This window comes from Schistocerca piceifrons, chromosome 5, assembly GCF_021461385.2.
Source record: "Schistocerca piceifrons isolate TAMUIC-IGC-003096 chromosome 5, iqSchPice1.1, whole genome shotgun sequence".
Taxonomy (NCBI): domain Eukaryota; kingdom Metazoa; phylum Arthropoda; class Insecta; order Orthoptera; family Acrididae; genus Schistocerca; species Schistocerca piceifrons.
This window is the reverse complement of record NC_060142.1, coordinates 396,593,001-396,610,106: the sequence shown is the minus strand read 5'-3', so window position 1 is coordinate 396,610,106 and position 17,106 is coordinate 396,593,001. Positions and strand designations below refer to the sequence as shown.

Here is a 17,106-nt window from a genome sequence, read left to right as displayed (position 1 = left end):
GCACCAAGTTTCATCAGCTGTGATAATTATTGAAAAAAAGTAAGTTTGGATCATTCCAGTACTCTTCTTTCAAAGCAAGACATGCTTACTTGTGATCTTGTTGTTCTTCATCAGTCAGCAGTCATGACACGAGTTTGGAGTCCACCGTTTTCATTCCCAAAACTTTTGCACTTAACTAATAGTCACTCTCGATACCTACGCAATTTCTTCAATGGTCCATTATCGAGCTTTGTTGATGACTGCAAGAATGTTTTCAACATTTTCATGTGTTCAGGCCATGGGAGGACAAACAGACTGAGGTTTGCATCAACTGACATTTCACCATTTTTGACATGGAAAATCACCCAAACACCCGAGAGTTCCCCTTAGTATTGTTCTTGTATGTCATTTTTATCATTTCAAGAGGTTTTGTTCAACTTTTTCTGAATAAAAAGCAGAATTTCACTGCCACAAACTGTTCACAACAAAAATGACAATCACACAAAAGAGTTTTCACTATCAGCTGTGCCGAAATTGGTCCTGATCTCTTTCAGCAACAGAACTCTGACACCTGATTCTAGAATGATCACTCTATGCACTCCTAGTGGCAGAACACAGTACTACAAAAGCTCTGCACACCACAAGATTTGTTTCGTTTCTTTTGGTTACCCTCTCATATTGAGCCACACTGCCTCTCAGATATCCATAATTACAAAAGTGTTGCCTGTGCAGGACTTTGTGGAACTGACCTCTCGATTATGTCACATAAACGTTTGGTGTGTTACAGCGTAAAGTCAAGAGCCAGCACACCAGCCGGAACGAGAAATCTGAAGGGCTGTGAAGACAACGTCACCCAACTGAATGCTGACTGACCCTTTTCCAGGATGACAACATGACAGCAGCAGCCTCTATGTGAAGAGAACATAAGCGCCGCACCAAACTGGCTGCGGCCCAGTTCTACAGAAGCATCAACTGTATTACTTCACTTGTATTACGAATTGTTATACTGAAGAGATTTCTTATTTTGTCTGTTGCCCTTTGCTTGTGACATATCTGTTTAACACAAAGTTAAGTACTGTCATTTTCTTTTCGTAATAAAACTCATTAATACAATTTGCTCTAACTGTTGTCTAGCGATCCGAGCAGGTTTCCTCGACACCCCATGTTCGATGACTAGGCAGGATTCAACATGATGGGATTTATGTTGGGCAATCTGAGTGGCCAAATTGTTTGCTCTAATTGTCCATAATTTTCTTCAGACCAATTGTGAACAACTGTGGCCTGGTGATGGAGCTTAATAGTCAAGTCAAATAACACTTGGGAACATGAAGTTCATGAATGGCTACAAATGTTCTCCTAGTAGCCAAGCGTAACCATTTCCAGACAATGATCGGTTCAGTTGGACAGGAGGACCCAGTCTGTTCCATGTAAACAAAGCCCACACCATTATGAAGCCACCACCAGCTTGCACAGTGCCTTGCTAACAATTTGGGTCCATGGTTTACACTGGTCGGCACCAAACCCACACCCTACCATCAGCTTTCAACTGAAATCAGAACTTGTCTGACCAGGCCACAGTTTTACAGTCGCCTAGGGCCCACCAACATGGTCTCGAGACCAGGAGAGGCACTGCCGGCGACGTCAAGCCGTTAGCAAAGGCACTTTTATTGGTCGTGTACTGTCATAGCCCATTAATGCCAAATTTTGCCGCATTGTCCTAATATATACATTCATCGTACATCTCCCACTGATTTCTGTGGTTACGTCATCAAGCAGTGCTGCTTGCCTTCTAGCAGTGACAACTCTACGCAAATGTTGCTGCTCTGGGTTGTTAAGTGGAGGCTGTTGGCCAATGCATTGTCCATGGTGAGCGGTAATGTGCAGAATTTGATACTGTCAGCACATTCTTGACATTGTGGATCTCTGGATACTGAATTCCATAAACATTTCCGAAACAGAATGTCCCATGCGTCTAGCTCCAACTACCATTCAGGGTTCAAAGTCCATTAATTCACACTGTGCGACCATAATCACATCGGAATCCTTTTCACGTGAATCACCTGAGAACAAATGACAGCTCTGCCAATGCAGTGCCTTTTTACACCTTGTGTGTGCAATACTACCATCATCTGTGTATGTGCATATCACTATCCACTGACTTTTGTCACCTCATTATATGTATAATATACAGGGTGATTCAGAAAGAATACCACAACTTTAGGAATTTAAAACTCTGCAACGACAAAAGGCAGAGCTAAGCACTATCTGTCGGCGAATTAAGGGAGCTATAAAGTTTCATTTAGTTGTACATTTGTTCGCTTGAGGCACTGTTGACTAGGCGTCAGCGTCAGTTGATGCTAAGATGGCGACCGCTCAACAGAAAGCTTTTTGTGTTATTGAGTACGGCAGAAGTGAATCGACAACAGTTGTTCAGCATGCATTTCGAACGAAGTATGGTGTTAAACCTCCTGACAGGTGGTGTATTAAACGTTGGTATAAATAGTTTACAGAGAATGGGTGTTTGTGCAAAGGGAAAAGTTCTGGACGGCCGAGAACGAGTGATGAAAATGTAGCACGCATCCAGCAAGCATTTGTTCGCAGCCCAGGAAAATCGACTCGCAGAGCTAGCAGAGAGCTGCAAATTCCACAATCAACTGTATGGAGAGTCCTACGAAAAATGTTAGTTATGAAACCTTATCGTCTGAAATTGGTTCAAGCACTGTCTGCAGCTGGTAAGATTAAAAGAATCGATTTCTGTGATTTTATCCTTGCTCAAATGGAAACAGATGAATCTTTCATTTCAAAGATTGTGTTTAGTGATGAAGCAACTTTCCACACTAACGGGAAAGTCAACCGTCACAATGTCTGTATATGGGGCACTGAGAATCTGCGGGAAACAACTCAGTATGAACGTGACTCGCCTAAGGTGAACGTTTTCTGTGCCATTTCAGCCAATAAAGTTTTTGGTCCCTTTTTCTTCGAAGGTGCTACTGTAACTGGACTACAGTATCTGGAGATGTTAGAGAATTGGCTGTTCCCTCAGCTCGAACAAGAAGCACAACAATTCATATTTCAGCAGGATGGCACTTATTTGTCCGTAACTACCTGAACGTCAACTACCCGAGGCGATGGATCGGCCGCCAGGCAGCCCGTGACAGAGCACTTCATCACTGGCCTCCAAGAAGCCCTGATCTTACCCCCTGCGATTTTTTCTTATGGGGGTATGTTAAGGATATGGTGTTTCGGCCACCTCTCCCAGCCACCATTGATGATTTGAAACGAGAAATAACAGCAGCTATCCAAACTGTTACGCCTGATATGCTACAGAGAGTGTGGAACGAGTTGGAGTATCAGGTTGATATTGCTCGAGTGTCTGGAGGGGGCCATATTGAACATCTCTGAACTTGTTTTTGAGTGAAAAAAAAACCTTTTTAAATACTCTTTGTAATGATGTATAACAGAAGGTTATATTATGTTTCTTTCATTAAATACACATTTTTAAAGTTGTGGTATTCTTTTTGAATCACCCTGTATATTACTGACTTGTTATGGTTAGTTAAACCATCATCAACTGGATGAAAAAAATAACATCTGCTAGTTTAAAATGAGAAATTGGTATTTTAAACCAACAGATTTTACAATTTTTGTTCCCATTGATGATGGTTTAATTAACTGCAACCAGTCAACAATAAATGTTACATATTTACAGCTGATGGCGAATAAAAATGCACCTCTACAAAATAGTAAGAACTAAATGTGAAAAAGAATTCATAGTCAAACCACATAACCTGTCATTGGTCATTACTATTGGTTTACATTTGGAAGGAAGGCTGACATTTGATTTCTTCTCAAATGTGAGGTGATTTGTAACAAAGTACTTGCTCAGTTTGATGAAGATTATGAAAAAGAAAATTAACCACTGCCCCTGCAAGACACTACAAAGGCGGAGGCAAGGGGGGGGGGGGGCTGTAGCCCCCCCCCCTCCCCCCTTGGATTATCATACTACAATGACTTCAGAAATCTTTTTTTTTATAACTATGTAGCAATGTAGGTTGCAATGTATTCCAAACACACTTTAACAAAAGAATAAGAGCAGCAAATAGCTTACTACCTAAACCAATAAATATCATTTAACTTAAAATAGGTGTCTTATTATTTATTAATACACATTTTTTACCCTGAACTCCAAAACAGTTACCAAAAACTACTTTAAGCAATACCAAATTTTACCAATTTGTCGGTAAAGGATCCCAACTCTCCTTTTGTTAAGCCATATTCCATTCCCCCAACCCCCCCCCCCCCCTTATTAGCCTCCCCCTTGACTGACTTCTAGAATCGCCCCTACAAAGGCGCATAAATATACAATAAGCACACACACACAAAAAACGTATTCTGTCATTTACTGGGTGTGACGTCTGCGTCAGCAACTCATTTGAAAAATTATGGAATATTTTATTTGCTGGGTAAACTTCAACAATAACCTTCAGATAGTATTCCAGTTGATGGTGTTACAGCCACAGCATAGCAAAGAATTGAAGTCATAAGATGTGTTGTTCACTTTTAGTAGAGACAAAACTATAAATACTTTTTTAATAGCAAAGAAGTTTAGTAAGAAAAGCTGAACTATACAATCAATGTTGAAACTAAGGATAACTCACCAAAGGAGCATCTGCACTAGGTACATCTTGAGCCCCTTGACTAAGCTTCATTAATTTTTCTTGTGTCCGAGACATTTTGCGTTCTTCATTTTTTGCTAGTAGGGGAAAAAAATTAACATTGAACACTGTAAAATCATCACAGAATGTTAATATAACAACAGCAAACACACTTATTTATGCTGCTCATCTTTAGTCCTGGTACACACTGAATCCTAGTATCACAATACAACAGGACACTGCTAGAGGAGCTAAAACAAAAGATGCACCCCACTAACAAAGTAGAGTATCAGACAGTAATTTGTTTTCCTCAGAAATGCCTAATGAAGTCATCACTGGCCTGACATGGTTTGTTGCAAAACTCTTTGCTGCTGATAATGAATTACCACATGATGCTCTACTTTAGCAATGAGCTGTGCCATTTTGTTTTGGCTCCTCTACCAGCACGCTACAGTACGATGATACACCAGGAATTTCAGTCTACCGTGACTGAAGGCATATACCTGCAGACAAACAAAATATTAATTAATTAATTAATTCTAGAGGGAGGGGGAAGGGGAGGGGGGAGGGGGAGGGGGAGAGGGAGGGGGAGGGTTATACGTGCTTACCTCCAGGTGATGTAAAGAGACTTGTAAAAGAAAATAACACTCCTTGATATCTTTCCGAAGGGAGGAAAGGTAGGTTGGTTGGTTGGTCGATTTTGGGGGAGGGGCCCAAACAGCGAATTCATCAGTCCCAAGGGACAAAAGAGAAATTCAAAGTGAACAGTTGGATATGAGAAGCAAGGTGAGTTGAGGTTACTCTGACCTGACCGTACCTTTGGTTAAAAGGGACACTCCAGTTATGAATGTAGTTACATGTACATGTGGAACATTTGAATTTTATACAGTTACTGTTACCTCTGAAAAAAGAATGAAGTATGATAAATGAAAACCATAATTACAGCTATTTTTTAAATATTAAACTACTCGAATACTAAGTGTATCTGATGAAGCCAGAGGTCCTTCTGCCTGAAGAAGGAGCCACTGGCTCTGAAACCTTGCCAATTACAAATGTCTTATATGTGTATTCTGCCGCCGCTTGGTGAGTAGATTTTTTTTATCTACCCATTAAGTAACTGCAGATCATGGAGCATATTGGAAAAAAAAATGCTTGTCATCTGGGCTCCAAGGTCACACTTGAGTCATACCAGTGACTGGCAGAGAAGGTTGGGAAGTCCAGCCTTGCGCACGGAGTTTCAATGAAGCTCACAATTTGCAGCATTTTCCCCAGAACTGATCGTGGTCCTCTGGTTCTGAGTCGAGTGAAAGAACTGAACCAGAAACTTCGAACGTTCTGTGAGTAGCTAGACTGCAACTTCCTGGACTTGTGCCATAGGTTTGAGACCAGGTCCAAAAGAATGCCCCCACAGGTGAGAGTATTAAGTGTAAGTCATCCATGACTAAATGCCTTTTCTTAAAACTACATAAAACAGATAGTTCAGAATCCCACTCAAAATGGAAATATGAGGTGTGTTCAAAAACAAAACAAACTTTTGCTGTATCAGCTGCATTTCTTATTGTACAACTTTTTAAGCACCGCTCCCTTCAAAATAGTCCCCTCTACTGGCAATACACCATTCCCATCATTTCTTCCAGTTTGGAACGCCTTCTGGAATGCTTTTTATGGGATGGCGCACAGGATTCTCGTCGCATTGTCCTGTATCTCCTCTATGGTTTGGAAATGAAGTCTTTTCAACGTGTTTTTCAGTTTGGGAAACGGGAAAATGTCAGCTGGGGCTAGATCTGGAGAATATGTTGGATAGGGCACAACGAGAATGTGGTGTTTTGCTAGACAGCTGCAGACAAGGAGAGACGCACGAGCTGGCACATTGCCTTTGATGCAACATCCAACTCTTTGTTTTTTCACAATTCAGGCCTCTTCCTGTGCACAGTATCCCTCATGCGCACTAGGACTCCCTGGTAAACTTCCATGTTTACCATCTGACCAAGTGGCATAAATTCATGGTGGATAATACCTTTGTAGTCAAAAAACACACCAAAATCACACTGATCTTTGACCGACTTGTGCATGCTTTTCTTGGACAAGGTGACCCTTTGCCTTCCCACTGCGACGACTGCAGCATCATTTCAGCATCATAGCCGTACAGCCACATTTCATCACCTAATATGATGTTCTTAAGAAAGTTTTCATTGTCATTAACAGCCGCAAGCAGTTCCTCGCACATTTCAACATGGGCCTGTTTCTGATCTTCAGTCAACAAATGCAGTAAGAATTTTGCACTGACATGACACATCTCAAGTTTTCAACTCAAAATTTGATAGTAAGATCCTACACTGATGCCCACCTACTCAGCAACTTCCCAAACAGTCAAACAATTATTTCTGTGGATCACAGCACGAATGCTATCCACATGGCCATCATTTGTTGATGTGAAAGGATGTCCAAACTTGGAATCATCACAGACCAACATTCTGCCCTGTGAAAACATTTAAACCACTCGTAGCACTGCGTGTGATTCATACAGTCCTCCCTGTATGCTTGGCTAAGCATTTGAAATGTCTCTGTGAAAGTTTTGCCACATTTGTAGCATTATTTATTTATTTCTCTCTCTCTCTCTCTCTCTCTCTCTCTCTCTCTCTCTCTCTCACAAACACACACACACACACACACACACACACACACACACACACACACACTGTTCTTCAAGCTCCTTCATTGCACTATCTGACAAGCAGGCTGTACACGTGCTTACTTCAGTGGCTGCGGCTGACTTACTAATTGTCCGAGCAACATGAAGCAAATTTCATGTCTGTTGTCTAAACCTGCTACTAGGTGTGCTCAGTAGCTGCAGTGCCCTCTCTCTGCTGGTTGGCGCGCTATTTCAAAAGTTCAGTTTCTTTTTGAACACACCTTGTATATTGGATCTAACGGCAATAGGTAGACCTGACCTAGTTGAGGATGGCCACACGGAAACTGATATCAGTGACCATGACACAGTTGTGACAACAAAAACACGCAGAAAGATATTACATTTTCACTGAAGTAGGTAAAAAAGCAGTAGTGTCACACGTAAATGAGGAACTTGATACTTTCAGCACAGGGCAGGAGCATAGTGGAACTACGGCTCAAGTTTAAAAGAACAGTTGACCCGCATTGATAGTTACATACCCAACAGAACAGTTGATAATGGGAAGGGCCCTCCATGGTGTCCAGTTACTGTAAAGAAACTTCTAAGGAGAAAGAGACTACTGCATAATAAATGTAAAACAAGGCCTAGATCCTAGATACACAGAAGCTGAATGAAATTCATTTGGCTGTCAAGAGAACAACACATGAAGCCTTCAATGACTACCCACAGCAGGATATTGTCAAATGATCTTCCACAAAACGCAAAGAAAATCTGGTCATTTGTAAAGACCCTTGTTGTTGTTGTTGTTGTTGTTGTGGTCTTCAGTCCTGAGACTGGTCTGATGCAGCTCTCCATGCTACTCTATCCTGTGCAAGCTTCTTCATCTCCCAGTACTTACTACAACCTACATCCTTCTGAATCTGCTTAGTGTATTCATCTCTTGGTCTCCCTCTACGATTTTTACCCTCCACACTGCCCTCCAATGCTAAATCTGTGATCCCCTGATGCCTCAAAACATGTCCTACCAACCGGTCCCTTCTTCTTGTCAAAGTTGTACCACAAACTCCTCTTTTCCCTAATTCTATTCAATATCTCCTCATTAGTTATGTGATCTACCCATCTAATCTTCAGCATTCTACTGTAGCACCACATTTCGAAAGCTTCTATTCTCTTCTTGTCTAAACTATTTATCGTCCACGTTTCACTTCCATACATGGCTACACTCCATACAAATACTTTCAGAAACGACTTCCTGACATTTAAATCTATACTCAATGTTAACAAATTTCTCTTCTTCAGAAACGCTTTCCTTGCCATTGCTAGTCTACATTTTATGTCCTCTCTACTTCGACCATCATCAGTTATTTTGCTCCCCAAATAGCAAAATTCCTTTACTACTTTAAGTGTCTCATTTCCTAACCTAATTCCCTCAGCATCACCCGACTTAATTCAACTACATTCCATTATCCTCGTTTTGCTTCTGTTGATGATCATCTTATATCCTCCTTTCAAGACACTGTCCATTCCGTTCAACTGCTCTTCCAAGTCCTTTGCTGTCTCTGACAGAATTACAATGTCATCGGCGAACCTCAAAGTTTTTATTTCTTCTCCATGGATTTTAATACCTACTCTGAATTTTTCTTTTGTTTCCTTTACTGCTTGCTCAATATACAGATTGAATAACATTGGGGAGAGGCTACAACCCCGTCTCACTCCCTTCCCAACCACTGCTTCCCTTTCGTGCCCCTCGACTCTTATAACTGCCATCTGGTTTCTGTACAAATTGTAAATAGCCTTTCGCTCCCTGTATTTTACCCCTGCCACCTTCAGAATTTGAAAGAGAGTATTCCAGTCACTTAGTGGCACCAAGATAGTGTCCCGTCACTCGCAAATGGACAGGAACTGAAATTGAGGATAACAAAGCAAATGTTGAAATGCTTAACTCTGTTTTCAACTGTTCCCTTACAATGGAAAACCAGAAAAATTTCGCCAATTTAATCCTCATACCACCAAAAAGATGAGCGATATAAGTGTTAGAGTCGGTGGTGTTGAGAAACACCTGAAATCATTAAAATTGAACAAAGTCCCAGGCCCTTATGAAATCCCTGTCAGATTCTATAATGATTTTGTAGCTAAATTTGACCCTCTTCTAACTACCATCTATTGTAGGTTCCTTTTTTTAAAAAAAAAAAAGTTCTCCCTAGCTGAAAGAAAGCACAGCTCACACACCCATTTTACAAGACAGGTAGTAGAAGTAATCCACAAAACTACCACCCAACATCCTTGACATCAACTTGTCGATTTGTTGCACAATCTTAGAACATATTCTGAGCTTGAACATAATGAGGTATCTCTGTCAGAATGACCTCCTCCATGCCAACTATCACGGATTCAAAAAACATCAATCACGCAAGATCTTAACTCTCATTTTTCTTACAGGACATAATGAAAGCTTTGGATCAAAGCAGTCAGGTAGATGCAGTGTTTCCACATTTATGTTAATTGTCAAAAGCACAGTCATACGGGGGTATCAAGCAGTATTTGTGACTGGACTGAGGAGTTTTGGATGGAGAGGGTGCAGCATGTTATCTTGGATGGACAGCTGTTGTCACTGTAGAAATAGCATCATCAGATGTGCCTCAGAGAAGTGTGTTGGAACCCTTACCGTTCATGTTGTATATTAACAACACTGTGGACAATACTACTAGTAACCTCAGTCTTTTTGCAGGTGATTCATTAATCTATACTGAATTACTGTCGGAAAGAAGTTGCATAAACCTTGGTAAGATTTTGAAGTGGTGCAAAGATTGGCAACTTGATTACATGTTCATAAATGTAAAATTGTGCATTTCACAAAATGAAAAAAAGATAGCCTATGATACAATATCAATGAGTCACAGCTGAAACATGAACTCATACAAATACCTGGGTGTAATACTCTGTAGGGATATGAAATGGAATGACCATATAGGTTCAGTCATGAGTAAAGCAGGTTGTAGCTTTCAGTTTATTGGTAGAATACTGGGGAAATGCAACCATACTACGAAAGAGATTGTTTACAAATCACTCATGCAACCCATTCTGGAATATTGCTTAAGTGTGCGGGACTGTACCAAATGGGCTAACAGGTTCCTTTAACAGAGAAGGGTCGCATGAATGGTCACAGGTTTATTTGACCCATGGGAGAGTGTCACAGAGATGCTAAAGAAATTGAACTGGCAGGCTCTTAAAGATAGCTATTCTGAGACAGCCAGCTTACAAATTATCCAGAACTGTCTTTAATTGATGACTCTGCGAATATACTACAGCCCCCTACGTATCACTTACACAGGGATCGTGAAGCCAAGATTATATTAATTAAAGCATGCACAGATAAACTTAACATCTACATCTGCATCATACTCCACAAGCCACCTAATGGTGTGTGGCGGAGGGTACCTTCGGTACCACTATTTGATCTCCCCAACCCTGTTCCACTCACAAATAGTGCGTGGGAAGAATGATTGTTGGTAAGCCTCTGTATTGGCTCTAATTTCTCGAATTTTCTCCTCGTGGTCAATTTGCGAGATGTATGCGGGGGGGAAGTAATATGTTGTCTGACTCCTCCTGAAAAGTGCTGTCCCGAAATTTCAGTAGTAGATCTCTCCGTGATGCGCAACATCTCTCCCTTAGTGTCTGCCAGTAGAGTTTGTTTAGCGTCTCTGTTACCCTCTTTCACCAGCTAAATGATACCGTGACTAAACTCGCCGCTCTTCGTTGGATCCTCTCTATCTCCTCTATCAGTCCTACCTGACGGGGATCTCAGATACATGAACAATACTCAATAATCGGGCGAACAAGTGCATTATGAGCCACTTCCTTCTTGGATGAGATACATTTCCTTAAGATTCTTCTGATGAATCTGAGTGTTGTGTGTGCTTTTCCCACTATCTGTTTTACATGGTCATTCCACTTAAGGTCGCTCTGGATAGTTACGCCTAGATATTTTACGGTAGACACAGTCTGCAGCTGTTTGTCATCAACAGTCTAGCTGTATGGTAGTGGATTTCTTTTCCTATGTATGCGCAATATGTTACATTTATTTACAATCAGGGTCAACTGCCAAAGTCTGCACCATTCATCAATTCTCTGCAGGTTGTTCTGCAAATTTCTAGTATCTTCTGGCATTGCTACTTAGGTATAAACAACTGCATGATCTGCGAATAGCCTTTAAGAGCATCCGACGCTTTCTACTAGATCATTTATATATATTGTGAACAACAACGGTCCTATCAAACTTCCCTGTGGTACTCCGGATATTACCTTTACATCTGTAGATTTAGTTCCATTAAGAGCGACGTGTTGAGTTCTATCCGCAAGAAAGTCTTGAATCCAATGGCAGGTCTGCTCCGATACTCTGTAAGCTCGTATTTTTTTCATTAAACAGCAATGAGGGACAGCATCAAATGCCTTACTGAAATCAAGGAACACAGCATCACCCTGAACACCGTTGTCCACTGCACTTTGGATCTCTTGGAGGAACAGAGCGAGCTGAGTTTTGTAAGATCTCTGTTTGCGGAATCCATGTTGATTTTTATAGAGGAGCTGTTCATTTTCCAAGAATGTCATATATCTTGAGCATAAAACATGTTCCATTATTCTACAACAGATTGACATCAACAGTATAGGTCTATAATTGTGTGGATCTGTCTTATGGCCTTTCTTAGAAACGAGAATGACCTGCACTTTTTTCCAGATGTTAGGTACGTTTTGTTGCTCAAGCAATGTACGATAAATTACTGCTAGAAGGAGAACAAGTTCTTTCACATAATCTTTATAGTGTCTTATAGGTACCTCATCTGGTCCTGACGCCTTTCCACTACTAAGCAATTGTAACTGCTTTTCAATTCCGCAATCGGTTATCTCAATATCTGCCATTTCGACATTCGCACGACAACTGAAAGAAGGGACAGTGTTACGATCTTCCGCGGTGAAACAGCTTCGAAAGACCGAATTCAATATTTTGGCCTTCTCTCTGATATCTTCGAAAAGGTGATAAATACAACGAATGGAACGAACCACGGCAATAAAAGCAGTTTCAGTGTCCTACCTACAATAAACGAGTGCTCTGAAGTGGATATAGGTCTAAAGGCAGAAACAACAAGGCAACATATGTTTACTAGGCCAAAAAGGGTTGGTCGTGTGAAACTCAGTGACTGTAGAATTACTGTGGTAACAAAAAACCGTTTTCATGCACTAGATTCAGATATAAATGTGGAATCCACGGAAAACTGTGACGACAACAACACGCCGAATCTATATAGTGACAAGCACATGAGCAGAAACTTCCGCAATAAACGTGAAGACAAACTCAAAGTGAAAATATTCTCTGATAGCCATGGACGTGAGATCGCAAAAATACTATGTTACAGTCATTGTATACAAGCAACTAGTATTGTCAAACCAGGTGCACCCATCCAAGAACTTGTTAGAAACATAGAAACTGAAAATGATCGTCATATTGTCGTCATAGCAGGAGCCAATAATGTATATAAAAACGACCTCCACAGTGCAACACGAAACCTTAAAGCAATACTAAATTCAACAGGAGAGAAATCAGTTTTTGTAGTCGGAATTCCACATAGGCATGACCTTTCGGAATGGTCGTGTGTGAATGTGGAAATCATAAAAGCAAACAGGCAATACTCAAAGATTTGCAGGGCCTACCAAAATGCATATTTTATAAGTATGGACTCCTTGCAAAGAGACTGTTACACGAGACATGGCATGCACCTTAATAACAGAGGCAAGAAGATTCTGTGCCAAAACATCAGCATGATACTGAAAGCATCTGACAACCAAGAAGTAATTGCTGCTCTTCCAGTTCCTTGCTTGACGCAAGCAGAGCCTGAAGAAATGGTTACTTCTATTGCAGCAGTAGAAGTAGAGGTGGAAGCAGCAACTGTACCTACACACATAACAAATGCTGCAGCAGCAATACCTACCACACTTCTTCAACAGGATTCAACAGCAGCAGAAGATGAAGCAACATCCAAATCTCCACTGTCACCAGTTGCCACAACAATGCCTACAGCAGCACCAGTACCTATCACACTTAACCAGCAAGATTCAACAGCAGCAGAAGAAGAAGCAACCACCTTATCTCCTCAGTCACCAGATGCCACAACAGTGCCTCCAGACACCATAACAGCAGTTACATCAATTCCTCTAGTAGCAGCTTCATCTACAGTATCATCACACGGAGGGAAGAGTACGTATACAACAGTAGATGTGCTACCACTCCAAGTGAACAATTTTTTAGTAAAAGGAAACAAGAGGCAGAAATCCAAAAGATTAGCCCTGAAAAACGTTTGAAAACCAATCACCATAGTGTTCAGTGTGTTAGCAATAAGAGCATGGATCTTAAAATATGTTACCTTAACGTTCAAGGACTGAAAGATAAAGAACTTATCATAAATGAGTTTGGACTTGATAACCAGTTTGATATTTTTTGTCTGAGTGAACACTGGGCTAATGAGAATGAACTTGCAGTTGCCAAATTTGACAATTTTAGTATAGTAAATAGCTACTGTAGGAAAAAGCACATTAGAGGTGGTGTGGCAATTTATTCCAACCAGTCACTCAATTGTACAATAACCAAACTAGACCTAAATTCCTTGTGTGATGAACAGCACTTTGAAGTTACGGGTATAATCATTAATAGTCATAAGCTAATAGTAGTATCCATGTACAGATCACCAAAGGGAAGCATTAACATATTTTTAGAAAAAATGGACACGCTATTGAGTGAATTAAGTACTATTAAATGGCTACATTATGATATTGCAATAGGAGGTGATTTGAATGCTGATTTTGATGTTACTAAATGTAAGGGTAGTGTTGCAGATCTGGAAAACTTGCTAAGACAATACAATTTACATCATGTTAATAACAGGCCCACAAGAAACAAAGCATGTTTAGATAACATCTTTGTAAACTTCAAGACCACTGAAAACACATGCGAAGTTGTAGTGTTCCCATTCTCTGACCATGACTCCGTATCTCTAAATTATGCAAGTAAAATTCCCCTCAATAGGAGCAATGCAAACAGACCTGTCCCAACAGTTGTGATTACCAGACCCATAACTGAGGATAAAATTAAAACATTTCGTAATCCCCTTGCTGACAGAGACTGGTTTGGCCATTGTAGTGTTGATGGACATTACACATCAAGTAATGATCTGCCAGCCAAAATAATATTTGATAGATTTTTTAATGCATTCTTGACCCTATTTAACCATAGTATTCCCATAAAGAAAATCAAAATAATGGACAGCAGCCACAAATCCAGATCTCAAAACAGACAAAATATATGGTGCACTAAACAGCTGACAGATCTAAAGAAACAAGTTTTGTTACTGTACAACATATACAATAGTATGAAGTCTGACTGTGCCAAATCAGCCTATGTGGAATGCAGGAATAAATACAAAAAAGCCAACCTGCAAGCCAAAAAAACCTACAATGCCAACACCATAAATAATTCCACCAATAAATGCAAAATTGCTTGGAAAGTAATTAACAGTGCTGCCAGAGATACTAAAAAAGACAAAATTAATATCCCACCACAAACACTCAATGAGTTTTTTATTAATTCAGTGAGAGAAATAGGAGACGCAATTATCAAACCAGACATTAGTCCATCAGAGTTACTCTCCCAAAATTGGGGTAGACAGTCACTAAATACAAGCATGGTAACCTTCTCCGAAGTATCGCCTAGATATGTACAAGGGGTCATAAAACAACTGAAATCATCTGATAGCTTAGATATATATGGCATATCATCCAACCTGCTAAAAAAAGTGTGAGACTGCATTCTCTACCCCTTAACCCATTGCATAAACAAGTGCTTACTTGAGGGATATTTTCCTGATGAGTTAAAACTGTCTAGGATTGTCCCAGTATACAAAAAGGGAGATAAAGACTCTCCATCTAGCTACAGGCCTATTTCAATAGTACCCACATTCTCCAAGGTAATAGAATGCATCATGTACCAACAATTATCATCTCACTTTGAGAATCTAGGAATAATTAATGCTACACAATACGGGTTTAGGAAGAATCTGTCGACCATTGGTGCAATCAACACGGTAGTCAGTTACATCCTCAAAGTTTTTGAGAACAAAGGCTTTGCTCAGGTCTCATTCTGTGACCTAAGCAAGGCCTTCGACTGTGTTGAGCACATGCCACTACTAGAGAAACTATTTCCTGCTAAATGAAAATAAAACTCAGCAGATAATCTTCACTCTAAGAGACAAGCCACTATCTGATGACCCTAGTTCTGTTAAATTCCTGGGAGTTTATTTAGACGAAAAGTTATCCTGGGGCCAACATGTAAACTATATTTAGTAGTAAACTATCTAGAGTAATTTATTTATTAAGACAACTCAGAAATTGTGTACCTGAAACATACATCAGATCATCTTATTTTGCATTTTTCCAGAGTATAATATCCTATGGCATTATCTTGTGGGGTAACTGTAGTCATATACATGACATCCTATTATTGCAGAAGAAAGCCATTAGGATAATTACAAATTCTTCACATAAGGCTCACTGCAAACCCTTATTTACTAAACAAAAAATTATGACTGTAATAAACCTCTATATATACAATGTCTTAATCTTTACAAAGAAGAACCTACAAGATGTGAAACGTAGAGAAAATGTACATTGTTACAACACAAGAAGCATCAAACACATATACACGCCTTACCACAGACTATCAAAATCAATAAATAGCTATGAAGTCACAGGGCACAAGCTATTTAATAAGCTGCCACATGCCATACAGGATCTTCCTGAACATACATTCAAAGAAAGACTGCATGAATGGTTTATTGCCCACCCGTTCTATGATATCAATGAATTCTTCAACTGTAAAATGCAGTAATCCAACAGATGACCCACTGTACATTTATTGTAATATAAGCTAAAATATTTCAGTAGTCAATACCTTATCACACTGTATTATAAATTGTAACTTCATTTGACGTTGTCAATTGCTGTAATGGCCTAAAGACAATAAAATCTTTATTATTGTTATTATTATTATTATTATTATTATTATTATTATTAGTGCTGGTGTGGTTGCTGAGAGAATGAGTAATTGATTTTGACCCATTTACTGATTTTACATATGGCCAAAATCTCGTAGTGTTTTTACTCAGGTCAATTGACGACGTCTTAGTTTCAAAATCACTGTACGCTTCTCTCATTGTTCTCCTTACACTCATTTTTGCTTCGTTCAGCTTTTGTCTGTCAGCTAGATTTTTACGTCTCTTGAATCTGAGATAAAGTGCTCTTTGTTTATGTAGTGCTTTTCTAACACTCAAACAATCATTCTCCCACACTCCATATGTGAATGGACCAGGAAGACAACCTAATATCTGGTACAATGGAACTTGCCCTTCGCTGTGCACTTCACAGTGGTTTGTACAGCACAGATACAGATGTAGACATTAAGCTAATTTTCAACATGATTTCCAAATACATTTAGGCAATTACCGTATCGTACGGCCAGCTTCTGAAATCATCCTCATATACAACAGCCGCCATTTTGTAACTAGTCCTGTACCGATATTTTGACATCATTATCTTCCTCGTAGTGCTAACGAGCAAGGTGCTTTTTTAAGCGAAAGAACCAATGACAGTCATCGGATCCTAGCTAAGGGATATATGAAGGTAGATTAAATGGCTCCTACCTGTAAGACGCAATGAGAACTTTAGTGTAGTGAGCCTTTGGGGACAAGCATTGTCATGCAGAAAAACCGAGCCTGTTGTGACTTTTGTTTTGCACTA

At 39.9% G+C, this 17,106-nt stretch overlaps 1 protein-coding gene across 3 annotated transcripts in view; it reads right to left on the bottom strand.

Annotated features, from left to right (window-relative positions):
- LOC124799268 (RNA-binding protein 25) overlaps positions 1-17,106 on the bottom strand; it is a 196,125-nt gene that overhangs the window by 96,879 nt on the left and 82,140 nt on the right. For all 3 annotated transcript variants that reach the window (XM_047262832.1, XM_047262833.1, XM_047262834.1), the window contains one exon: positions 4,638-4,732. In XM_047262832.1, coding sequence (XP_047118788.1) covers positions 4,638-4,732 — 95 coding nt within the window. The remainder of the gene's footprint in view (positions 1-4,637; positions 4,733-17,106) is intronic.